This window comes from Monoraphidium neglectum (genome assembly GCF_000611645.1).
Source record: "Monoraphidium neglectum strain SAG 48.87 unplaced genomic scaffold scaffold06449, whole genome shotgun sequence".
In the NCBI taxonomy this organism is placed as follows: Eukaryota; Viridiplantae; Chlorophyta; class Chlorophyceae; order Sphaeropleales; family Selenastraceae; genus Monoraphidium; species Monoraphidium neglectum.
In genome coordinates, this window is record NW_014007191.1 from 1 (window position 1) to 1,495 (window position 1,495).

The 1,495-nt window shown below is 69.0% G+C and overlaps 1 protein-coding gene across 1 annotated transcript in view; it reads left to right on the forward strand.

The window, feature by feature from the left end:
• Positions 1-388: 388 nt before the first annotated feature.
• MNEG_16510 (hypothetical protein) overlaps positions 389-1,495 on the forward strand; it is a gene marked incomplete at both ends in the record, with an annotated part of 1,834 nt that continues 727 nt past the window's right edge. Inside the window, 2 exons of the mRNA XM_014035020.1 lie at positions 389-689; positions 1,138-1,421. Coding sequence (XP_013890474.1) covers positions 389-689; positions 1,138-1,421 — 585 coding nt within the window. The remainder of the gene's footprint in view (positions 690-1,137; positions 1,422-1,495) is intronic.

Below are 1,495 nucleotides of genomic sequence, written 5' to 3' on the forward strand. Positions count from 1 at the left end.
GGGCGGGACGGGGCGCGGGGCCGCTGTTGTCATGTGCCCCTTGCTGGCGTGCTGTTGGGCGCCTTGCGATGCAGGCAGCCGCCATTGATGCCCCCTTTGGATGTTGCAAGCGTTCGGCGGGCGGGCTGCCCAGGGGACTGGGCTGGGTGGTCCTGCTGGCATCGCTCGGGGTGGTGCCGTCGCCCATCTGGTTCTCACCGATGCCCCAGCACTGTGGGCTGGGCGGCTGTGTCCGCTGCCCCTGACCTCCCCTATCTGTTTTTCAAATTGATGCGGTGCGTTGAATCATCCATCTGCCCGCTGCTCGGCACCCATTGACCGTACTGCCCCTCTCCTCCCGCAGGCTCTGGCCGTCTCTCTGGTGCTTTTCCGCCAGTCCACCGCCGCCATGATCAGCCGCGCCGCCTCGCGCACCCTCGGCCTCTCACGCTCAAGCAGCGCCGCCGTCGCGGCCGCCGCGGGGCCTGCGCCGCCGTCGCGCAAGCCCGCGCTCGGCGCCGCGCGCGCCGCGGCGGCGTGGCTGGGGCTGAACCTGCCTGTCATTCTCATGTATTGCCCAGTCCACCTCTTCTTCACGCTCTGGACTGTGAGCTTCACGTTCCTCCCTCTGAAGATCGCGGCGGCGCTGTGGGCGGCGTTCCTGGTGCCTTACTACACACTGTCTTCGCTCGGGGACTTCCCGCACACGGGTGCGCGCGTGGTTGCGGTATCGCGCGCGTGTGCGGGCATGGGTGCATGCGTTTGTGTGTGTGTGTGTGTGTGTGTGTGCGTGTGTGTGTGTGTGTGTCTCAGTGTGTGTGTGTGTGTGTGTGTGTGTGTGTGTGTGTCAGTGTGTTTGTGTATGTGTGTTTGCATGCATATGTGCATTCGTGCGTGTATGCGTGCGTGCTGGGACGACAGTGCCGTACTGTCGTGCAGTCGACAGATGCTCACGGCCTGGCTATTGCGGCGACCATCGCGCTGGTTGTAGCAGCTGGATCAAGCGGACACCACCCGCGCTCTCCACCGCTGCACCCTCCCCTACGGCCCCTCCCCACTGCATGAGGGCACCTCACGTCCCCGCCCCCTCGCCCGCCTCATCCTGCTCGCCTGAACATCTTCCCCTGTGGCCCCCGCCTTCCGCCCTGGGCCCCCCAGGCTGTCGGGAGTGGCCGTGGCTGCTGCGCTGGTTCAGTGAGAACGTGGAGCGCTCCCTGGCCCACTGGTTTGGCAGCGTGCAGGTCGTCTATGACGGCAGCGCAGCAGACCGCGCCGCACACTCCAACGACGCCGCGCCGCCGCTCGCGCCGCGCGTCGAGCTCGGGCGCGCCAAGGCGCCGCGCCAAGGCGGCGGCGGCGGCGGCGGCGGGGCCGGGGATGGGGCCGGCAGCGACGGGGCCGGGGTCGGCGAGGCCGCTGTTGCGAGCGTGGTTGGGGCGCTGGTGAGCGGGGGCAGCGGCGGTCTCAGCAGCGCCAGCGCCAGCGCGAGCGACCGCTCGCTCTCCCCGCCGCGGCA